At 46.6% G+C, this 20,337-nt stretch overlaps 1 protein-coding gene across 1 annotated transcript in view; it reads left to right on the top strand.

Annotated features, from left to right (window-relative positions):
* TMOD1 (tropomodulin 1) overlaps positions 1 to 20,337 on the top strand; it is an 87,544-nt gene that overhangs the window by 33,399 nt on the left and 33,808 nt on the right. The window contains exons 3-4 of the mRNA XM_047830114.1: positions 7,904 to 8,060; positions 15,448 to 15,567. Coding sequence (XP_047686070.1) covers positions 7,904 to 8,060; positions 15,448 to 15,567 — 277 coding nt within the window. The remainder of the gene's footprint in view (positions 1 to 7,903; positions 8,061 to 15,447; positions 15,568 to 20,337) is intronic.

Genomic DNA, 20,337 nt, shown 5'->3' with positions numbered 1-20,337 from the left:
TAAAATGTTGGTGTTGCAGATGTGGTGGAAGGGGAGGGAGAGGGGCCATCTAGGACAGGGTTAGGTCGTTTAAAATGGGGTGGAGGAGAGAAGTCAGTAGGCATTTTGCAAAGTTCAGCCTCCAGGGTTTCACTCTTCCCCCAGGACTGTAACTCCATGCTTCTGGGCCTCAGTTTCTCCATCTGCAAACCGAGACTAGTTTGATAAGGAGGTGAGCTCTGGCTTTCTAACACTTGGAGAGGAAAACTGGTTCTCATATGGCACCACATCTGGTTTCCGGGATCTGTTCCTAGAGGAAGCCTGTCAGGTGGGATGGAACATTTTCTGTGGCTTGGAAGTCAAGAGTCTTAGGCTGTCAGTCCAGCATATGACCTCAAGCTAGGCCCTTCCCCTCCCTGACCCTCAGCCGGCTGCTCCCAGTATGCAGCAGAGATTGTACCACATGACCTGTCCTCTTCTGAGGAGTCGTGTTGTGGTTCAGTCACAGAACAGAAATCCAGGTCTCCTGGAGCTGGAGTTAAAGGTGGGGGCACCTTTAACATTCCCTCATCTTTAGATACAAGCTGATTTATTTAAGAAAAGTGATAAAACTGCTTGTTTTTTTGTTGCCGTGAAGAATCAGATTAGGGGACAATTTATGTATGATTAGTCACCAGTCTGGAAATAGTCATACTGATTCTTGGGTATGCTAATACAGTGTCATCCGTATATGAACTCAGGCTTCCTGGCTTTTTCTGTGCCTCAGTGTCCTCAGTGGAAATGAAGAATTGGCCCAGAGTCTCTCTTAGAGCTTTGCAGCACTGAGCTGCCAGAAATCCACGATCCTTTCAATACATTGTGTGTGTGTGTGTGTGTGTGTGTGTGTGTGCGCCTGTGTTGTGTGCCTGTGTTGCCTGCACGTTTGTACATGTGTGCACGTCTCAACAAGCCCACAGTGGTCCTGGCTGGAATGGCTTCTGACATAGCTCTAACTATCTATAGCAATGATAATTGTGCAGATATTTGATATGTGGCCTTACGGGCACCTGTTGGCAGGGTGTTAGAGCTCCTAACAGCACATTTAAGGATACAGCAAAGTTTCCATTGTCCTGTGGACAACTGGACCCCAGAGTGTGGGTGTGAAAGTTAAATTAAGATGTTAACCTGTCAAGCTGCACATCCGAGTTTTAATTTTACAACATTTAGAAGGAAGTCACCATTTAAAAACCCAAGAGTAGGGAAACACCGAAAGAGATTGCCTAATTTTTTTCCCTTGTGATTTTTCCAAAAACATATTAAACTTTTCATGTGTTTTTGAAAAATTTTAAACCACTAAATTTAAAACTCACACACACACACACACACACACACACACACACACACACACACACTTCTTTCTTCCTCTAGCCCAGAGCCTGACATGGGCAAGACACTCAAGTAAATATTTGTCAAATAAATGAATGAATATCTTGACCTTCTCTACACTGAATTCTAGTCTGATGGGAACCTTAGGTCAGACATGGCAAAATGCGGTAGCCCACGGACTTGGTCTGGACTGCAGATGTGTTTTATTTGACCTGAACATGGTTTTTAAAATATTTGGATTTTGTGCCAATATTTAAAAACCAAGAGCTTCCACATAAAGATGAGCAGATATAATGGTGTCACCCATATTCTTACATGGCAATAATTCTCTGGAGTTGAGTTGTGTAGAGGCACTGTAGTGTGCCACAGACCCCGTCACCCCACAAGCAACTACCAGATGTAATTTTAGCCTAAGATCAGAGAGCCGCCCTCCTCATAGGAGTACATTTCCAAGTGTAAGGACATGAAGACATGATTTGAGTCCTACCTAACAAGGTTGTCTCCCAAAGAAAATCTCATCCCTAACCAACCTGTCTTTGGAGTGGAGATACATGTGTGGTGTGTGCATGTAAATACCTATTCCCCTAATGCAGAATTAATTGATCACTGCCCTGGAGAAGCCACACTGATGCTTCCCTTTGAGGTTACTACAAAGAAGGGCCTGCCCAGCAGATTAACCCTGTACACACTTTAAGATGAGGAGAACGAGACAAATTCTTTCAAGGTTAGAGGTTCCAGTTACCGCGGGCAGTGTGGAAGTATACAACCTTAACAGGTAATGTGGAGGCGAGTGATAGACGTTCTCTGCTATTCCGTGAAATAGACCTCCTTTTAGGATCTTGATTAACTTGAAAACCAAAGCAATGCAGAGTTTTCCATACATGCAGGAGCTGAGACTTTCCTCTCAATTCACCTCCCCCATTTACCTGCCCCCTCCCCAGTTGCTCCAAACTAGATATCTCTTTGTGGGGTCCTGTCCCTGCCTGTTAGCAACCTGGATACATAATACCCACAGATATTTATTGAATGAACAAGCAATACAAGAATGAAAGATACATCTCTACATATACCTGTTCACAAAATAACTCTCCTAGTCAGAGCCACCAAGAAAATGGTTGTAGTATTTACCTTCCCTATTGGATAGCTTTGGTCTGAGACTCAGTTTTAGGTTTTAAGAGTCCTGAGACATCCAAGGCAGTATTTTCTTACCCATTTAACTTCTCAATGACTAATTTACCTGGTGAGGCTTATCACATCATCAAACAGGACACCATTTTAAATTTGGCCAGCTCCAGCCTGGCCAGTCTCAGCATCACTGCTGACCACTGGCACACGAAGAGCCTTCTGCCCTTGGTGGTCCCTGACCATTTAGTTAGCTACTGCATTAGCCACTTTTCTAATTTTTCCCTAGATAACGTATGCCATTTATAAATAACAGCTTTATTTGAGATATAATTCACATGCTATAAAATTCTCCCATTTGAAATGTACAAATCAGTGTTTTTTAGTGTATTCACAGAGTTATACAAACATCACCACAATCAATTTTAGAACAATTTCATCACCTAATAAACCCACGCCCATTAGCTCTCACTCCCTATTTATTTCTCTCCAGCCACCCCAGCTTGAGGCAACCACTAATCTACTTCCTGTGTCTATAGATTTGACTATTCTGGACACTTCATATAAATGGATTCAGGTACTGTGTTCCATTGTGACTGGCTTCTTCCACTTAGCATCATGTTTTCAAGGTTTCGTCTATGTGGTGGCATATGTCAGTACTATGTTTTTTTTGTTTTGTTTTGTTTTGTTTTATCACCAAATAGTATTGTCGTGTGGATGTACTGCATTCTGCTTATCCATTCATCACTTGATGGACATTTGAGTTGTTTCAACTTCTTGGCTATTCTGAATAATAAATGAAGTTCATTTATAAGTTTTTGTATGGACATCTGCTTTCATTTCTCTTGGGTATTTACCTAGAGTGGGATTGTTGCACTATATGGTAACTATGTGCAAGCTTTTGAGAAACTGCCAGACTGTTTTCCAAAGTGGCCACACCATTTTGCATTCCCACTAGCAGTGCATGAGGGTGTCACTCTCACCACATCCTCACCAACACTTGTGATTATCTGTCTTTTATTTTATTTTTTTAACATTTATTATCAAGAGACAGAGAGAGAGCATGAGTAGGGGAGGGGCAGAGAGGGGGAGACACAGAATCCGAAGCAGGCTCCAGGCTCTGAGCTGTCAGCACAGAGGCTGACGCAGGACTCAAACTCGTGAACCGTGAGATCATGACCTGAGCCAAAGTCAGAAACTTAGCTTAACCGACTGAGCCACCCAGGTGCCCCTGTCTTTTTTATTATAATCATTCTGGTGGGTCTGAAGTAGTGTCTCCTTCTGGGCTTCATTTGCATTTCCCTGATGGCTAATAGGGTTGAGCATCTTTTTTATGTGTATTGGCCGTTTTTGTGTCTCTCTTGGAGAAATGTCTATTCAGATCATTTGCCCATTTTAAAATTGGTTTATTTGTCTTATATTTTGAGTTGTAAGAGATCTTTACGTATTCTGGATACTAGACCCTCATCAGATAGATGACTTGTAAAACTTTTCTCCCAGTGGGTTGTCTTTTCATATCTTTGATAGTCTCCTTTGAAACATGAACATTTTTTATTTTGATGAAGCCAATTTATCGACTTTTTTCTTTTGTTGTTTATTGTTTTAGTAACATATCCAAGAAACCATTGCCTAATCCAGAGTCACAGAGATTTATGCCTGTTTTCTTCTAAAAAATTTATGGTCTTAGCTCTTACATTTAGATCTTTGATCCATTTGGACTTAAGTTTAGTATATCATGTGAGGTCTCATGCCAATTTTTGAAAACAAGTTAAAATGAGAAATAACCAGGAGTTTTAAAATATGCAACTATGTTTGGCTTTTTGTTTTTTTTTTCCATTTAGCTTTATTTTTTTTAATATGAAATTTATTGTCAAATTGGTTTCCATACAATACCCAGCTCTCATCCCAACAGGTGTCCTCCTCAATGCCCATCACACACTTTCCCCTCCCTCCTACCCCCTATCAACCCTCAGTTTATTCTCAGTTCTTAAGAGTCTCTCATGGTTTGCCTCCTTCCCTCTCTTTTTTTTTTTTTTTCCTCTTCCCCTCCCCCATGGTCTTCTGTTAAGTTTCTCAGGATCCACATAAGAGTGAAAACATATGGTATCTGTCTTTTTCTGTATGACTTGTTTCACTTCTGTTTGGTTTTAATTGAATACCATGTTATGTTTTATTAAATGTACCATTTAATGGAGGAAAAAAACTTTAACTCCTAAAGAGGCTGATATTCTCAATATTTACTTTTAAAATCCAATAAGCTAAGAATTGTGAGAAAAGGCCTTTGATGTTTTTGTTTCTTTTCTTTTCTTTTCTCTTCTTTTCTTTTGAGAGAGAGAGTGTGTGTGTCTGTGTGTGTGTGTATACATACATGCACAAGCAGGGTAGGGGCAGAGAGAGAGGAAGAGAGAGAATCCTAGGCAGGCTCCATGCTGTCAGCGCAGAGCCCAATAAGAGGCTCTATCTCATGAACAGTGAGACCATGTCCTAAGCTGAAATCAAGAGTTGGATGCTTAACCGACTGAACCACCCTGTCACCCCTGATGTTTTTATTTCTTAAAAAACCAACTGCTTTCAGAAAAGATGTAAATAAATGAAGCCATACTTTAACATGCTATATAAGTAGTATTTTTAAAGGACATTAAAAACATCTTTATTTCCCTATTGCAATGATATGGGCTTCAGTTTAACAGTGGTTCTCAGGGCACCTGGGTGGCTCAGTCGGTTAAGTGTCCAACTCTTATTTCAGCTCAGGTCATGGTCTTACAGTTGGTGGGATCGAGCCCCACATCGGGCTCTGTGCTAACAGTGTGGAGCCCGCTTGGAATTCTCTCTCTCGCTCTTTCTCTGTCCCTCCTTGGCTTGTGAGCTCTTTCTTTCCCTCAAAAATAAATAAACAAACTTTTTTAAAAAAGAGGAAAACAGTGGTTCTCAATTAGGGGTGATTTTGCTACCCAGGGGACATCTGGCAATGTTTGGAGATATTTGTGGCTGTCACATCGTGGAAGTGAGGTGCTACTGGCATCCATGAGGTAGAGGACACAGATGCTGGTGAACAGTTGACAGTACATAGGACAGCTCCCACGACAAGGAATCACCCAGCCCAAAATGTGAATTACGCCAAGGTTAAGAGACCCTACTTTAAGTAAGTCAGTGGCCTCTATCAGATATATTCCAAAACGATGTGAGTTGGCAAACTCTTTCCCCCTCAGTTACAGCCTGGCGGGTTTCTCCTAGCACTGAGCCCTTAGGGGCCAGCATGTGCCCCAGCACCTTACTGCCATCAAAACCCTTTACAGTGACAGAAATCTATCAGGTCATCTTGGTGGGGATCATTGGGAACACACTTGCTTTCAGTGCTTACTTCATTTTATATTTGTACATCTTCATTTTCTGAATTTTGAGCTATGTTTGGATAATACATCTCCATTTCAACATACGTATTTGGGTAACCAGTCTCCTGGGAAAATGTATTTCACCTGATTATAAGTAGTACTTTGGGAGTGCTTGGCAGTGAGCTAAGCACTCCTCATGCATTATCTCATTCAACTTCCTCAACAGTTCCAAGAGAACAGCTATCATTACTCACATCTTACAGCCCTAGACATGGAGGCCCGGTGAGATCAGGTGACCTGCCCAAGATTAAAGAACTGGAGCCAGCACTGCCTCAGGCCTGGGCGTAAGCCTGATGGGGGTCACCTGTGAGGTGCAGGCGCGTCACAGAGACTTTGCTTTGCTCACCGTGGATAATCACAGATGGAGGTTTGCAGGACAGTTGGGCTGTTCTCTCTCTCTCTTGAGTCGCCATGAGTGGCCCAACGCAGGGGAGAAGGAGTGGACACACAGCTCACCCAGGATGTGTCCTCGGAAGCCTGCCTCCCCTGTGGGCCTCATCCGTCCCATGTGTCATGGTGGACGGTACCTGAGGACTACCGCTTGAGGGAGACTGGGGTGTCCGTGGCATCTCTTGTGTTCCTGATGTTCACCCCCAAATCGGTCACGGCTTGATTTTCTACCTACTGGCCATCCTCTCATCACATGCTCCAACTCCCAGATGTTGTTGCTGACTCACAGCCCGAGTCCATTTGCAGCCAGTGTCTGACTGGAGCACGCTGTCAACAGTGGGAAAACATCTTGTGAAAAACCACACCGCAGTTAAGCGGCAGTATTGCCCTCCCAAGCTTTAGCTCTTGGTGTGCCAGGCACACAGCCGTCTTCGTAAACTTGGTATCATCCCCTCTCAGAGGGGGCTTGCAAAAGGATCTGGCGTGTGTGGAGGTGGCTGAAGCTATGCATTTTGATGGTACAGAGATTGGAGGTGGGATGGCTCTCCAGGTTAGCCAGTGTGGGGGTGCGGCAAGAAGTGAGGTGAGGCTCCCCTCACCTCTGCCTTCCAGGTATCCTCCACCACGTTCCCAAATGAAAGGGGGTGGGGAGAGAGCAATGATTTGGAAATGAAGACTGCCCTCCCTCCCCCCCGTATCTAGAGAAGGGCCCTGGTTTTTGTTCTAGATCTGCCCCTGGAACTCCTTGGGCAAATCTTTCCTTGCTCCAGGCCTCAGTTTCCCCTTGAAGGGAAGGTGTGTGCCCTCGACAACCTCTAAGCATCCTTGCAACCCTGAACTTCTTTGAATCTCCAAGGTCCTGGGGGCTGAGGTGAGCGAAGCCTGTGTGACTCAAATCTACCCTAATTCTAGCCCACACCTAGAAGCCTAACCATGTTTGAAGAAGGAACACGGTGATTGGTTGATGCTATCTTTCCTGAGAGACCCATCTCCAAGGGCGACATTCAAAATATTTAACAGAGAGGCAGGAGCACAGCCTGTCAGGAGGGTGGAAAGCAGCCGGGGAGGGCCGTCCAGGGATACAGCCCCAAAGCACGCCTCACCCACCCCTGCTGAGCCTTCCCCCCACCCCCCACCCCCCCCCCACCCCCTGCCGCTTGGTTATTGAGTCTGTCGCTTCTCGCCTCATACTGCATCCAGGGCCCTAACTCAAGCCCCTCGGGCTTCTTTCCCCAGCCACTGTATACACAATAGCTGGAACGATCCTCCTGTATCCAAATGCCAACTTAATCAGACTCAGACTCACAGATGCTCTTGGAGAGCCCCTCTCTGTTCAGCCCCATGTCGGCTGCCTCCTCACGCCCTTGCCTTCGGAAACATTGCAGGTTTAGAGACTCTGGACCATTAAGAGACCTGAGTCCTAGCCTAGCTATGCCCCTCGTCTGCAGGGTGACCTTGAGCAAGTCCCTGCCCCTCCTGGGTGTCAGATTCCTCACGTGTAAATGAGCGACCTGGATCGATTTGCTGGGCTCTAAGATCCCACTGTTCAATGACGAATTTTGGGAGAAATGCAAGTCTTCAGCAGCTGACCACTCTCTTTCTCTTTCGTTCTCTCTCTCTGTGTATGTCCCCCGGCCCCACAACCTCCACTGTAGAATGCACTGCTGCCCGCAGGCCTGAGGCAGAAGGATCAGACCACCAAGGCGCCCACGGGCCCCTTTAAAAGGGAGGAGCTCTTGGATCACTTGGAAAAGCAAGCAAAGGAGTTTAAAGACCGAGAAGATCTGGTCCCCTACACAGGGGAAAAGCGAGGTACTGAATAATATTGTTCTTATGAATATATCGCTCCCCGTGCATCGTTGAGTGCCAATTACGTGCCAGGCCCTCTGCTGAGCCACATGTGACTGGGCCTTCTTGCCCACATGCCTGCCTGGACCAAATTCACAAAACCAACACCAAAAGCAGCAATGCATGGTGTGGATGTAGTGAAGTTTTGGGTAAACTGAGGAAAGAGTGATCTCTACCAGCCCAGCAAAGCTTTCCCCTAAACCCCCTTTCATCAGGGTGTCTGATCATTTCTCATACAAACCTAGGCAGCTTTGAAAATGAAAGAGGAAACTATTAACCATGATATCCGGGCATAAGGCCTACACAAGGCTTGTCCTATGCAAATTGGGAATGAGATAACCTAGCTGTACCCTAACTATCCGTGCTCTTTCTGCTGTGTTCCTTTCTCTGGCACCTGCATCCCCTCCTTTATCTGTCCCTTTAAGACTCTCTGCCCCATCCTAAGGCAAGTCATTTAGAAGACTGGGGAACAGAGAGACACTCCCTGACTGTCCAACCCTTTTAGGACTTCCCTTTGCTCTCCAAACTGTTCTGCTGTCCTCATATTGTGTCTGCCCTCGCTCGCCCCACTGCTGCCCCACAGGCCTCCTTCTATTCCTCACGCATTCCGAGATCTTTTCCACCTCAGGACCTTTGCATGTACTCCTTTTGCCTGGACCGCTGCTCCTGCTGTCTGGCTCCATGCTGTCTTCATAGCTGGCTCTTCCTCCCTTATAAGAGGCTTAATGCTTCGAAATAGCCTGGAGCTACATGTAGTCTGGTTGCAATCCTGACACTACCACTTACTAGCTGTGTGAGCTTGAGTACATTTTTGAGTCTGCCATGCCTCCGTTTCCTCCTCTGTGAAATGGGAATGCAGAAAATAGTATTACCAAGCTGACAAAGTTGTTATGAGTTAAGATATATATAAAGCACTTAGCACCTGGCCCATAGCAAATGCTGTGTAAGTACCAGCTATTATTACCCTTTTGGTCTCAACTATACTGTCTCCTCTTTCAGGGAAGCCTTTCCTGCCCATCCTGTTTAGGACATGTAGTCCCTTCAGCTCCTCCCTTGGTTACTCTCCATCTCAGGAGCCTGTGGGTGTGTCCTTCATAGCAATTTCCATTTTATAATTTTCCCTTCATGTGTCACCTGTCTCTCCCACTGGCTATAAGCCCCATGAGGGCAGGCACTCAGGCTCAGGCTGGTTTTGCTCACCCAGTACCCCCAGCACCCAGGACAGGGCGTGGTATCCAGTAGGGCTCAGCAGAGAGTTGTTGAATGAATGAGTTAAAATCAAATAAATTACGATGAATCTTGTGGGGTACTTCCTTAGAATATAAGCCGCACAAGTGTGAGGGCCGCATCTGTTTTGTTCATCATTACGTCTACACCTAATAAACACTAGCATGTGGTAGGCACCTAATAAGCATCTGTTGAATGAAAGCATTAATTCTAATTAATTAATTGTGTAATGGTTCATTTTCAGTCTCTTCCATTCCCCCCACCCCCAAGGTTGTAAACATGATGAGCCAAGGGTCCACGTCTGTGGCTTTTATCTCTGTATCCCTGTTGCGTGATAAATAATCAAATGAAAAAGCCAACAGAAGTAGCATCATGGGGAGGACTTTGGCATCACAAATGTGGACTTGGAGCTCGGTCCAGATTTTATGGAAAACTTGGAAGGTCAGGGAAGCTCAAGGGGCATCTGGATTACGGACGTGGAGAGGATTGTGTGGTCTGAGGCACCCTGGAGGGGTGGCAGAGGAAGGAGGTCTTGACCGTAAGGGCCGAGTATGCCCCCCTGAGAGTGAAGGCACGAGAGGTTTTTAAGCAAGGTGCTTGTGCTGTGAGGCGTGATTTCTGTGCAGCAAATAAAGATAATAGAATATCAGGATTTGCAGGGGACTTAAAACTCCCATTTTCCCCCCTGTACATTTGAAAAATGGAGAACCTGGGCACCTGGGTGGCTCAGTCAGTTAAGCGTCTGACTCTTGATTTCAGCTCAAGTCATGATCTCATGGTTCATGAGTTCGAGCCCCATGTGGGGCTCCACAGAGCGCAGAGCCTGCTTGGGCTTCTCTCTCTCCCCCTCGGTCTCTGCCCCTCCCTCACTTGTTCTCACATGCATGCATTCTCTCTCTCTCTCTTTCTCCCTCTCTCTTTCTCTCAATAAATAAATAAATAAACTTAAAAAGAAAGGAAACTGAGGCTGTGAGAGTCCGCAGCACAGCTGGGTGGACTGCTGGTGAGTCATTGTCCCTGTGCCCACCTCCCTCTGAGGGAAGGAGCTGGAGATTGGAGGTGGGGGTGGAGGGTGGGGAAGGGAATCTGGGCACACCAATCCTGCTGCCCCTCCATGGAATGCTGGAATGGCATGGAGCCAGGAACAGCTCTCCGGACTCCCAGAGCCTGATTGCCTTCAGGAAAAAGTACACTGGCCCAAGGAAGGTACCTAGAATCTATTCTATTTCCATAGAATGACATGCCTAAGAGATTTATCGTCATCACCACCACAACCAGCATCATCATCATAAAGTATTTACATGATGATTGTTGGAGTCTTTGTAGGCTGAGTAAGTACAGGTCTCAGTAGAGAGTGTGGGGAAGGAGACTTTCTGGCTGTAACAGGCAAACTTAGGGCCATGGTGTCCAGCCCTCACTGAGCATTTATTTACCCAACACCGGGCCTAAAACCAGTCAAGGTTGAGGGGAAACAGCACCCCAGTCTCCACAAGACCCAACAGAATGTGGTAGGAGCCATAAAACGGTGCAAAGTCCTGAGGAACCTGGACTCTCATTCACTCTTACTCAAGTGGTGAGGATCAGAATAGAGCTTCATACACGGTATCTTTAATGCAGAATTATATTGAGTTGTCCATGTAGAATTAGATTTGACTGCTGAGGAAGAAGGTAAAATCAAATGAGAGAGACTTAGATAAAAGTTTTTCTCTCGCTTAGCTGCAGGGTTAGGCGTTCTGGGCTAGCAAGGCATCTTCCCTGGCATTAGCAATCAAGACCCTTTTCCAGTTTTTCATTCTGCCCTCCCTGCAATATGTCCTTGTGCTCATGGTCCAGCTGGCTGCTGAAGCTCCAGTCATCACATCTGCATTCCAACTAGTAAGATGAAGGAAGGGAAGAAGTCCAAGTCCCTCTTGTGTCTTAGAGCCACTGCCCTTTCTGGAGGCACCTGCTGCCAGGGTGTGAGAAACCACAGGTCTTACACATTTATTGGATGACGATCCTACTCATTCCATCTGTCATTTTTACAGTAGATTTTCTTTTTAACTATTTAGTTTTCTTTGCATATTTTGCCCTTTTCCAGATCCACCTCTGGTGGAGGTTACGATGCATTTTCCCCCCAGATGACCTTGTTAGATGTTCTGCTCAAATATGTAATTGATTTTTGCTATAAACAATTTAAACAATAAAGTAACTCAAAGTGATTCTCTCTACTGAGCGAATAGGCACTGATCCCATTTTAGTGAATATTCTTCTGGACTTTTCTCTCTGTACTTCCCACCCCTCCCCACTGCTACCATTACAACCCTGGTCCAAGTCCCCATCATCTCTGGCCCTGACTATTGGCAGGAGCCTCCTCACCAGCCCCTGGCTCCCATTCTTGCTTGTCCCCCTTCTGGAGACTCTCAATCAATAGCCAAACTGAGCAGGGTTTTTTTTAAATATTGAGGTAAAATTCATATAACATAAAATTAAGCATTGTATATATTTTTAAGTTTGTTTGTTTGTTTGTTTGTTTATTTTGAGAGAGTGAGAGAGAGAACAAACAAGCAGGGGAGGGGTAGAGAGAGAAAAGAGAAAAAATCCCAAGCAGGTTCTGTGTTGACACAGGCTTGATCCCATGAACCACGAGATCATGACCTGAGCTGGAATCAAAAGTCAGACACTGAACTGACCCAGTTACCCAGTGCCCCCAAAATTAACCTTTTTTTTAAAAGCTGTTGAGGTTTTATTTCAAGTTTATTTATTTATTTGGAGACACAGAGAGAGTAGGGGAGGGGAAGAGAGAGAGAGAGAGAGAGAGAGAGAGAGAGAGAGAGAGAGAGAGAGAGAGAGATTGAGAATCCCAAGCAGGCTCTGCACTGTCAGTGCAAAGCCCAACACGGGGCTCGAATCCACGAACTGTGAAAGCATGACCTGAGCCGAAGTCGGACGCTTAACCAGTTGAGCCACTCAGGCGCCCCCCCCCCCATCAACCATTTTAAAGTGAACAATTCAGTGGAATTTATTACACCCACAATGCTGTGCAACCATCTCTATGTAGATCCAACACATTTTCATCACTCCAAAATAAAACCCTGCACCCAATAAGCAGTTACTCCCCATTCTCTGCTCCCCCCAGCCCCTGGCAACCACCTGTCTATTTCTATGGATTTACCTATCCTGGATATTTCCTATGAATCAAATCATATTAATATGTGATTTTATGTGTCTGGCTTCTTTCGCACAGCATGTTGTTTTGAGACTCACTCATTCCCTTTTCTGACCGAATAATATTACACAATTTGTTTATCCATTCATCCACTGATGAACATTTCGGTTGTTTCCACTTTGGGGCTGTTGTGTTTAGTGTTACTATGAACATTCCTGTACAGAAAATTGTTTGAGTACCTGTTTTCAGTTCTTTTGGGTTGATGTCTAGGAGTGGATTCCTGGATCACATGGTAATTCTATGTCTGCACCATTTTACACGGCCACCAGCAACATACAGATCCTTGGCAACACTTGTCATTTTCCATTTTGGTTTTTGATTCTGGTTTTATTGTAGCTGTCCTTATGGGTGTGAAGTGGTATCTTATCGTTACTTGATCTGCATTTCCCTAAGGACCATTTATGTTAAGTACCTTTGCAGGTACTTTTTGGCCATATGCACGTCCTCTTTGTAGAAAAGTCTTTAAGTCATTTGGGTTAAATTGGGTTGTTTTGGTGTTAATTGTAAATTTTTTAAATATCTTCTAGATACTAGACGCTATCAAATATAGGATTTTTTTCACTTCCCTGATAATGTCCTTTGATGGACAAAAGCAGTAAATTTGGATCAAGTCCAGTTGATCTATTTTTTTCTTTTGTTGTCACAGCTAAGAATATGTTACCAAGGTCTAAGGTCGTGAGGATTTATGCCTATGTTTTCCTGTAAGAGTTTTATAGTTTTAAGTATTATGTTTGAGTCATTGACCCATTTTCAGTTCGTTTTTGTATATGGTGTGAGACAGGGGTACAGCTTCATCCTTTGCATGCTGATGTCCGGCCCCATCACCACTTCTGGAAGAAACTGCTCTTTCCCCCATTGAATGGGCTTGTTATCCGTGTCAGAAATCAATTTGCCATGGGTATATGGGTTCATTTTTGGACTCTCAATCCTATCCTGTTGTTTGCATGTCTATCCTTGTCAGTGCCACATGGTTTAAATTTGCAATAAGTTTTGAGATAAGGGAGTCTGAGCCCTCCAACTGTGTTCCCTTCAAGATTGTTTTGTATGTTTGGGACCTCTTGCGATTCCATATGAATTTGAGGATTGGCTTTTCTATTTTTGTAAAAATAAAAAAAGGCCTTTGGAATTTTGATAAGGGTTGCATTGAATCTGGAGCTTGCTTTGGGCAATATTGCCATCTTAATATTGTCTCCCAATCCACGAACTTGGGATATTTTTCTATTTATTTAGGTTTTCTTTCCTTTCTTTCAGCAATGTTTTCTGGCATTCCATGCACAAATCCTTTAGCTCCTTGGTTAAATTTATTTCTAAGCATTTTATTCATCTGGATGCTATCGTAGGTGAAATTGTTTCGCTAAATGCCCTTTCAGATTGCTCATCACCGCTGAGCAGAAACACCGCTCATTTGTGTGCATTGATCTTGTACCCTGTAATGTAGCCCTAACAATGTTTATTAGTCCTCACTAGTGTTTTGTTTAATCTTTAGGGTTTTCTACATATTAGATCATGTCATCTACAAACAGAGAGAACGTTACTTCTTCCTTTCCAGTCTGGATGCCATTTTTTTCCTTGTCTGTTTGCTCCGACGAGAACCTTCAGTGCAATGTTGAACGGTAGCGGTAAAGGCAGGCACCCTTGTCTTGCAACTGATTTTCAGGGCTCCTTTCCTCCCTCTGTCAGGTCCCAGCTCCTAGGCCATCATCTCAGTGAGGCCTGACCACCTACCCAAAAGAGCAGCGTCCTCCTCACCTGCACCCCAGCCTGGAGTTGCCTAGTCTTTTACTCTGCTTTATTTTCTTCCACAATGCCTAATACCGTGTGATACCTTTGCATGTTTATTTCTCACCTGTCTCCTTTCACTAAATTATAAATTGTTCAGTGCTGCCCCACCCCTGACCCCTAGAAAGGTTCCTGGCACTTAGGAAGCATCCAATAAATATCTAGTGCATGCATGAATGAATGGATGGATGAATAAACGCAATTTTCATACATGGAATTAAATTGCTCACGCTCTGTCACAGACTTGCTGTTTCACACATTATGTCTTAGACATATCCTTCTTAGTGAGTGAACATCTCCACCATCCTTTATACTAACTGCAAGAACTCCATCATATGGATGCCCCAGCTTTCTTCAGCAATCCCTGTTAGTGGTCAGTAAAGTGACACATATCCTGGTGTGTGCCTTTTTGCTTCCTCGTCCAGTCATGCATCTGACACCTTAAAAAATATAATGTCGCATGAGGCAAGGATACCTTTTGCTCCCTATTCTTTTAATAATCTGAATGCATTTTGTTTAGATATGCTTCTAAATTGTTCTCTCACATCAGACCCCTTGGGTAGGATACCCTAGACCCTGACAGTCTATAAAATTTTTCTTTTGTGGGGCGCCTGGGTGGCGCAGTCGGTTAAGCGTCTGACTTCAGCCAGGTCACGATCTCGCGGTCCGTGAGTTCGAGCCCCGCGTCGGGCTCTGGGCTGATGGCTCAGAGCCTGGAGCCTGTTTCCGATTCTGTGTCTCCCTCTCTCTCTGCCCCTCCCCCGTTCATGCTCTGTCTCTCTCTGTCCCAAAAATAAATAAACATTGAAAAAAAAAAATTAAAAAAAAAAATTTTTCTTTTATATCTCTTTCCGACTTACAGGTTGTTCTCCCTAATGACCAATGTTTTCAATAGCAAGCAGTCTGGTCTGACCAAGTTTTAAAGTTATTCATTTCAAATGTGAGAGGTGCTCTGGTTGCAGATCTTTGATTCCTGTTCTCTGGGGAAGTTTGGCACTGGGTTCCCAAAGGGGAAACCTCAAGCGAGTCTCAGCACAGAGGGGTCCACAGGGTTGTGGGACAGTCCACCCGGCACCATCACCAGAGGATGCCCCAGCGCAGCCACACGCCCTGTAACGGACACCCGTGTGTTTGCAGGAAAGGTCTGGGTCCCCAAGCAGAAGCCAATGGATCCCGTGCTGGAAAGTGTGACGCTGGAGCCAGAGCTAGAGGAAGCGTTGGCAAATGCCTCAGATGCAGAACTCTGTGACATTGCAGGTAACAGCCTTTCTGGAACCTTCCCCATGTCTTCTAGAAGGGTTTGACCTGCATCTGCAGAGAGCTTTGGACAGTTTATTTCGCATGAACACACTCTCTGTTTCTAAAAAGGACTAGAGGAGACCACGAGTATTAAGACAGGAACCCATTATCAAAACCAAAATGAGGAAAATAGAAATAAAACCACCCAAACCCATCACTCCGCAGATCCATGAGAACCCATCCCAGAGAGATATGGAAGCATCCCAGGGAAGGCCAGCATAGGTCCTTTACCAGCCCCTGCATCAAATCCTGCCCAACCTCCCCCCCTCCCCAGGAAGAGAAAACAGAGGGGGACAGACAGAGGGTGCAGACCTCTCAAGTTTGGGAGGCTCACGAAGGCCTGGAGCAAAGTCATTTAACTTTACAACTTTGCATGGCTCAGAGAACCAGACTTTGGAAAGCCCGCCCCCTCATCACATATTTGTACAGCACCGTCCATCTCCACGTGTGTTTCCATATGATCTTCACAAACAACCCCTAAAGCTCCAGAAGGTGATTTGATATTCAGAGCCCTTCACCACGCTTGTCTCCTTATTACAGTCTAGTCCCTGCCCTGTGTGCCCTGAGTCCCAGCCCCACAGGGGATCGGGCTCAGCAAACACCCTGCGGGCCCACCACAGTTGTGCTCCCTGGCCTGGGGGGTAACAGGGGAGACTTGGGAGCTGCTAACCGCCTCCCAGATAATGACAGGAGGGTGGATGGGGTGAGAAGAGACTCAAGGCAAGTGGAAATGGGAAAGAAAGATAGAGAGTCAAATGTGACTATCTGGCTGTGACAGTGAGGTTGGGGGAGGAGTCAAGAAAGGTTCCAGATTTCTGGCTTCAGGGACTAAAGTGGATGCTGGTGCCATTAATAAAGGTGGGTGTATTAGTCTGCTCGGGCTGCGATGCAAAATACCACAGGTTGGGTGGCTTAAACAACAATTTATTTTCTCACAGTTCTGAAGGTTAGCAGTCCAAGGTGTTGGCAGATTTGGTTTCTTCTGAGCCCTCTCACCTTGGCTTGCAGGTGACCCCCGCTCATACTATGCTCTATTTGGGACCTTTGGAGTTTGAGGTCACCTAGGTGGGGACAGGTAGACTTGAAAGCCCTCTGTAATGCCACGAGGAGGTCCTGAGGAGGTCCTGTTGCAATCTTTGTGGTGTCATTAGCATGCAGATGTGGACATCATTAGCATTGCCCAGCTCCAGGCAGAAAGCATGACTGAGTGGGGGCCTGGGGCTCTGGAGGCAAGTAGCCCTGGCTACCTTAGAAGCCTTTGACAGATGCGTGGAAATGGGGCAAAGCTAGTCACAATGGGGGTTAGTGAGCCACAAATGACCTGGGAACCAAAGGCCAAGTCAAGACAGGCAGAACCTAATGCAAGAACTAGGGAGACAGAATGAGGGTTCGGGCTGGCTGGGAGACCCAGGGCTGTGTGAGGCCAGGGGTCAAGTGAGGCCGCAGTGCTAGGGGACTCGGCAGGCTGCAGCTGTCTTCTGCCTCCTCACACCCTCCGGCTCCTTGTGGGTGTTGTGCATGAGTCCTGGTGGCATTTGTGCTGGGGAACAGCAAGGGCGTGGCTCTCATCTGTAGTGGAACCATGAGGGGATGGGCAGTGAGAAGTCTCTGTATGCATGAGGGGTGACCCCGGTGGGTCTGGTGGCCAAAGCCAGGTTGCCGTGACCCAAGTGAATGATGGGGAGAGTCAACGTGTAGATTCTGAGTCCAAACAACCATTTCCTCAGGAGGCAGAACATTGAGGAAAGGACACAGGACAGTGGCTTGAAGGGCATCAGGGCTGAGAGAGAAAGTACGCAATCGAGTACTAAGGCAGTGAGTATTTCACCCAGATGGAAACGGAACACTTAACTTGGGGAACTTAACTGGTTTGCTTTCCAGTTCAAGATTTGTTTTGTCAAAAGCCCCCAAAATCAGATTCGATTCCTCATTATGCTCATCTATTTCCAAATTTTTCCATCTATTCCATCTATTTCCCCGATCGGGGGTCCCCCTGACTTCCAGTTAACCTGTGCAGCAGGGAGGTCCGGCATCTCCCCCACTGACTCACCCTGGAGCTGTTTTTATCCCAGTCTTTCCCCTCCGATCACCCTCCGTGATGTCACTGGCCTCATTAGGCAGCTCAGAGGGATTATCAAATGACTCCGCTGTCAGAACCGCCAGTTCCTGTGCCAAAATAGAACTGCAATATTGCTCTAAGTTTCTGTGTTGATTTCTTGAAACGATTTCTCTTTTATTTTTGTTGGCGTGGCTAATTATTATTATCTGCTCATGATACCATACCCTTCCGTTGTCCGGAGAGGAGATGGGGAGCTGTAAGTCAACACCAGTGTCACTGGCTAACCTTGGGCGCCTGTCCCTGTACATCAGCCCTATGAAAGGCGGCAGTGTCTCTGGGGAAGGAAGGACTGAATATTTGTTGACCTCCCCCCCCCCACCCCTATGCCCCAGGTGCTGTGGGGATTGCTTCTAATACCTCGCTGCATTTATTGACCACAGCAATCCTAAGTAGTAAGTTTTACTCTTGTCCCTGTTTGGTGGATGGAGAAAGGAGACCCGGTGACATGAAATGCCTTGCCCGTGGGGCTTGAAATCAGGCAGCTTCATCCTGTTAGCAGCACCATCCAGCATGACCTGGATGAAACCCTCCTCTGTAGGGGAGGTGGTCACAGAGGAGGGGCAAGAGGGGCTACATGGCCAAGTGACATGAAGCCGGCTTGTGGGGGGACACATTAGAAAAGCCTCTATATGACACTTGAAGGCATGGACCCCTCAGGGTCAATGGGGCTGAGGGAAGTATTGGGAGAAGCCAGATGAAAGCAGGGGTTTAGGCAGAGAGGTGGTGGCGTTCAGAGGACAGGGGATATAGGAGGGAGGCCCCAGGTAGGTCCAAGGGCTAAGGTGGGGCCGGGAGCTGTGTCTGTGGTACTGCTGTTTCAAGTGCTGGATCAGAGGCCAAGAAATCAAGATGTCCAGAGGACAACAGGCATTCAGGCCTGAGGCACCAGAAAGCTGAGGGGCTTTGGGGAGAGCCGCTTTGCCAGGGGTCTAGTCAAAGACTCCACGGAAGGTGGAGTCAGGACCTTGTTGAGTGTCCAGTGCGGCAAACCCACTTCGGACTGATGCTGGGGGTTCCACTCCTTTCTCAAAGATGGGGTTGCTGGAGCCATGGGTGCAGATGACTCATCAGGGAAAGACAAGTAAGGAGATGAGGGCATGGGGTCTGCGGGACATCTCTAGTCTTGGAGATTCCACTCCCAGGCAGAGCTTTCCATTAACTTAGTTTTTACTCACTCATTCACGTACCCAGCAGTCATTTATCCAGGGTTTTCCCACGGCGTGCCAGGCTCTGGACGAACCCTGGTGAGAAGCGCAAGCAAACAGCTGGTTCTTGCCCTCGCGGAGCTGACGTTAAACAAATACTTAGGCCCCAAAGAAGTGACAGGTGAGAGTGAGTGTCGTACAGAAAAAGGACAGAGTGCAAGGAGGCGGCTTGGTTAGGTGGTGGGGCCAGGGGAGAGGAGGGAGTGGCTGAAGCAGAGCCAGGAGCAGGGAGAGCAGGGGTGAACTAGGGGCAGTGGGAGAGATGTGTCCCAGGCTGGGACACAGCAGGAGAGAGAGAAGCTACCACCTCTCTGAGCTGGGGAAGCAGCAGGCCCGTCTGAGCGGCTTGCCTGGTGCACATGCAGCAGGCTGGATGTTCAGCAGCGTCTGGATGGTGTCACAGGACACCCAGCACACGTGCCACGCTGACCCAGGTGTGGCGCGAGTAAGGCAGAGCCTGTGAACTCGCACATGTCCATTTGTTTTCTTGCCTGTGAACCATTCATGCATTCGTTCATTCACGCACTGAGTCGACGTGCATGATCAAGCTGCCGTTTGCTAGGATGAATCAGAAAGAGGCTCTGCCCTTGGGGGACCCAGGATGTGATGAGCACAGACCAGAAACATAAATTTCAACAAGAGAGGTGTTACCACAGGGTGCTGAGCAGCTGACAGTGCTAAGTTCTTGGCGTGTGGCATTGGGTTGTAGCTCAGAGGCCACTGGGAGTCAGCTGCAAGCACTTGGCATTATCAGTGCCTCCCCTCCCCAGTCAGGGATGTGATCCTGGCTCACCTTTAGGGATCCTTCAGGTGGGGCAGGACCCAAAAAGGAATTGGGGTAAGAGACCCACCCTTCAGAAGGGCCAGTCCCAAGCCACCCCCCCCCTCCATGGGCAGTTGGCACACCCAGCTCAGAGATAGTCTTCGCCGGCCCCCCACCCCCCCACCCCCCTCCACCCCGCCTTCTGGGGTACTCGCATGTCCTTAGGCACCAGGTTTCTTCACATTCTGTGAGGGTCAGGGTGTGGCTTATCCAGGAGCAGTTTAACCACACCCAAGTCCTGGGCCAGGCTTCTTCCATCTGTTTCTAAGATGCAGGAAAACACCTTCCTGCTGTCAGCCCAGAGCCAGACAAGCGGTTGGCCGCTGGAGAGGCCCAGGATGTGTGCTGCGATCTCTCTCATCCTAAATGGAATTACAACTGAGTGAGCCCTGCCAAGGCAGAAGAGGAAAGAGAACTCGATGTTCTTTTTCAGAGTTCAAAAATAGTCCTTTTTGAGTTTTGAGGAAGATCTGGTCTTTTAAAAAAAAAAAAAATCAAGTTCCCCAGTGCTAAATTCAGCCTTGCCAATATCTACAAAGAATGAAGCAGCAGGCAATGTTGATGTGCTATTTTCCTCCATC

Source organism: Prionailurus viverrinus, chromosome D4 (assembly GCF_022837055.1).
Source record: "Prionailurus viverrinus isolate Anna chromosome D4, UM_Priviv_1.0, whole genome shotgun sequence".
Classification (NCBI taxonomy): domain Eukaryota; kingdom Metazoa; phylum Chordata; class Mammalia; order Carnivora; family Felidae; genus Prionailurus; species Prionailurus viverrinus.
Note: the sequence above shows the minus strand (reverse complement) of the source record. Positions and strands in the feature narration are given on the sequence as shown.